The 3,808-nt window shown below is 38.0% G+C and overlaps 1 protein-coding gene across 1 annotated transcript; it reads left to right on the top strand.

Annotated features, from left to right (window-relative positions):
• Positions 1-262: 262 nt before the first annotated feature.
• Positions 263-1,362, top strand: LOC130966049 (uncharacterized). The gene is made up of 2 exons (XM_057890807.1): positions 263-494; positions 587-1,362. The coding sequence occupies exons 1-2, from the start codon at positions 263-265 to the stop codon at positions 1,360-1,362; spliced, it is 1,008 nt and encodes a 335-aa protein (XP_057746790.1).
• Positions 1,363-3,808: the final 2,446 nt, after the last annotated feature.

Genomic DNA, 3,808 nt, shown 5'->3' with positions numbered 1-3,808 from the left:
TCAATTTTCTCCTAAACAGGTTAATTACATGGGTAATTCCTCTAGACCCCCCAACAATGATCCTTTCTCTAAGACATATAATCCGTGGTGGAGGAATCATCCTAATTTTGGTTGGAAAAATCAAGCATAGAGGCAACAAAATTTTGGCAACGATGCTCAGGGCAATTTCAAGTAGAATAACTTCAGCAACCAGCAGTTTTAGCCTTCTCAACCACAACAAGCATCTTTTCAGTCTCAGAATTCTCCTGACTTAGCATCTATTATGGTAGAACTCTCCAAGAATACTCTTAGCTTCATGCAGGAAACCAGAGTTTTACTCAGAAACTTGGAGGTGCAGATGGGTCAAATAGCCACAAAAGTTGCTGAAATTGATCAGAGGTCCACTAATTTCCTTTCTAGTAACACAATTCCAAATCCAAAGGAGGAGTGCAAGGTCATTACCTTAATAAGTGAACAAGTGGCAAGTGCAGAGTCACAAGTTACTAAGAAGCCAGGTGAAAAAGAAGCTTCGAAGGAGGTGCAGAGTAAAGAGGAGCACACCCCTTCTAGACACCCAGACAACCCCTTTTTGGTTGATGTTGAGAAGTATCCAGTGTTGAGAAGTATCCAGTGTTGCCTAAGGCACCAGAGTACAAGTCAAAGATGCCATATCCTCAGAGGCTTCAAAAAGAGACCAAGGACAGGCAGTTTTCAAAGTTCTTAGAAGTCTTTAGAAAGTTGCAAATCAATATTCCTTTTGCTGAGGTTTTGGAGAAAATACCTCCCTATGTCAAGTTCATGAAGGAATTACTTTCCAAGAAGAGAACTTTAAAGGGAGATGAAACAGTGGTCCTGATCAGGGAATGTAGAGCAATAACTCATAGCAAATTACCAAGAAAGATGCCAGATCTAGAGAGCTTTCAGATTCCATACACCATTGGGAGCATAACCTTTGACGAAACCTTATGTGATCTGGGTGTGAGTATCAACTTAATGTCCTTGTCTGTGATGAAGAAGTTACAAATCAAAGAGGCACAACTAACAAGGATAGCATTACAAATGGCAGACATGTCTCTGAAACATGTACATGGAATAATAGAGAATCTCTTGGTCAAAGTGGAGAAATTCTTTCTCTTAGCAGATTTTGTAATCCTTGACATGGGAGATGATGAAAATGCCTCTATAATCCTAGAAAGACCATTTCTAGCCATTGAGAGTATTTTGATCGATGTGAAAAAAGGTGAATTTGTTTTGAGGGTGCATGAGGAGTTTTTTATCTTGAAGGTTTTTAGATCCATACAACACTCAAGTGAAGAAGACAAGTGCATGAAGAATGAACTCACTAATCCAAGTCTCCAAGAACCCCTTAATGGGGAAAAATAGAGTTTGCAACTCAAGCCTCCTTTGGTGGGAACCAATACAATTTCCCCTGACATCAAACTTAAGTTTGGTGTTGGATGTGCATCACCCACCAAGTAGGAGGTTCCCAAGAAGAAAATACCCAAGAGATGGAGAAACAAGAAGATCTTCACTGAAGATTTCTCACTAGGAATGAAAGTGGTGTTGACTAAAACCCCAGTGTTGCCTCATTACAGTGAACAAAATCCTCTCTCTTGAATATATTGAGTTAATCTATGAGAACACAGGAAAATGATTCACAGTGAGAGGTGAGAAAGTGAAGCACTATGATTAACCCTTGACTTAGCAGAGCTGAACATCAAGCTATTGATGTTAAAGAATCGCTTGTTGGGAAGCAACCCATCCTTGAGTATCCTTTGATTTTGTGTTTCATTTGATTTCTATTCATTTATGATTATTATTCATAGTTTTCCTTGGTTTTATTACGTTTGTGGTCATGCGAAGTTCTTAGAATAGGAACAGAAGGAATCTAAAAGAAGAATAGAACACCTTGGAGAGGATTTTATTTGAGTGCTCTGGTGCTAAACGCCAAGATGGGCGTTCAGCGCCAGATATGGCACAAATTTCAAGGAGCTCTATGTTGGGTGGCGTTAAACACTAGGCTGGACGTTTAACGCCAAGGAGCACAAATATCGAGGTATATTTATGTCGTATTGGGCGCTAAACACCGAGGTCCGCGATTAGCGCCTGGATTGGCATCAAGGTTGGTAGCGTTAAATGCCAGGGTGGGCGATTAATGCCCTAGATGGCATGCAAATCAAGGAGTTTACTGTCCTGCTGGCGTTAAACGCTAGGGTGGGTGTAACGCCAGCCATCGTCCCCAAAGAATTTATTATTTTCCTTAAAGAAAATTCAAAAAGGGCAATGGCACTAAATGTTAGGATGGGCATTTAGCGCCCTAAATGGCACATATTGCGAAGTGCTGTGGCGCTAAACACTGAAGCAGGCATTTAGCGACGGCTAGTGAAGAAAGGGATTCAAATTTTGGAACGGTCAAAACCGTATCCCCACCCCATCACCCTATCAAATCTCATCAAATCCCCTCCATTAACTCCAATTCATTACCCATATACCAACCACCTATCAACTTACCCCCCTTTTCATGAACCAACCGAGCCTCGCCTTCCCCCACTATATATATACCATATTTTTTTCAATTTTTTTACCACAACACCTTCCTCTTCCTTCTTCCCTTCTAACTCCCATAACCCCAGCTTCTTCTTCATCACATTCCCTTCCTTCTACTTTAATTTTCTATTATTATTCATTCTATTATTGTTTTCATCATCACCATATTTTTCTTCCACTATTTTTGTTTTTATCTTTGCTAAAGGACGAGCAAAAGTTTTATGTTTGGTGTTGGGGCGCTGTGCTTTTCTCTCTTTGTGACTATTCCATATGGCACCCAAGACCGAAGAATCTTCTTCTAAGAAGAAAAAGGAGAAGGCTCCAGCAACCGGTCCGTTTGATGTGAACCAATTTAGCTCCAAAACTCATGAGGACCACTTTCATGAGATTGTAAGCAAGAAGAAGGTTATTCCGGAGGTGCGATTTGACTTACAGCCGGATGAATATCTGGAGATCCGGGAATAGATTTTGAGGAGGGGTTGAAAAGTTTTGTGCAACACCAAACTTAAACTTTTGCTCAGAAAATTAGTATCTTTTAGAACTAGAACTCGGATGATGTTATAGATTCTCTTCTTTAGGCTCTAATTGATTCTTGAACACAGCTCTTTCTTTTCTTTGGTGCTTTGCACCTTGAGCCTCGTCGTGATTCTAAGTGTTTTGTCTTCAAGCTTAACTTGATACAACAACACCACAAGCACTTAACTGGAAAACTCCTTGAGTTCTAATTTTTCTTTTTATTTCTCCCAGATAGTGGTGCTCAGAGCCTTAGGCATACTCTATAACAGCAGTTGATCACGACTTTAAGTGTTCAGTCTCAACGGTTACTTGACACCTTCACACCACAAGCATAAAGTTAGGAAAAATCACTCTTTTGAGCTTTAGATCAATTTTGTCCCTCCTAACCATTGATGCTCAAAGCCTTGAAACTTTTTCTATTTTTTTTATATTTTTTTTACTTTTTATTGTTTGTTTTGCTTCAAGAATCAATCTTTTTCTTATATCAGAGAATCAATAATACTTTCCTAAGTTTCTGTTTCTTAAGAACCAATATTTTTAACTCTAATATCAAATATGCATGGTTGATTCATACATTCAGAAACAAAGATAGTGCCACGACATCAAAGTAACTAGAATAACTCATATATATATATATATATATATATATATATATATATATATATATATATATATATATACATACATACATATATATATATATATATATATATATATATATACATACATACATACATATATATATATATATATATATATATATATA

The sequence above is a fragment of the Arachis stenosperma genome, chromosome 3, assembly GCF_014773155.1.
Source record: "Arachis stenosperma cultivar V10309 chromosome 3, arast.V10309.gnm1.PFL2, whole genome shotgun sequence".
In the NCBI taxonomy this organism is placed as follows: Eukaryota; Viridiplantae; Streptophyta; class Magnoliopsida; order Fabales; family Fabaceae; genus Arachis; species Arachis stenosperma.
This window is presented reverse-complemented; position numbering and strand designations above follow the sequence as displayed.

Excerpts from the sequence above, each read along its gene's own strand:
- LOC130966049 (XM_057890807.1), top strand. The coding sequence starts at position 263 with ATGGTAGAACTCTCCAAGAATACTCTTAGCTTCATGCAGGAAACCAGA. Across the intron at positions 495-586 it reads ACAAGTTACTAAGAAGCCAG|TATCCAGTGTTGAGAAGTAT; the intron begins GTGAAAAAGAAG and ends GATGTTGAGAAG.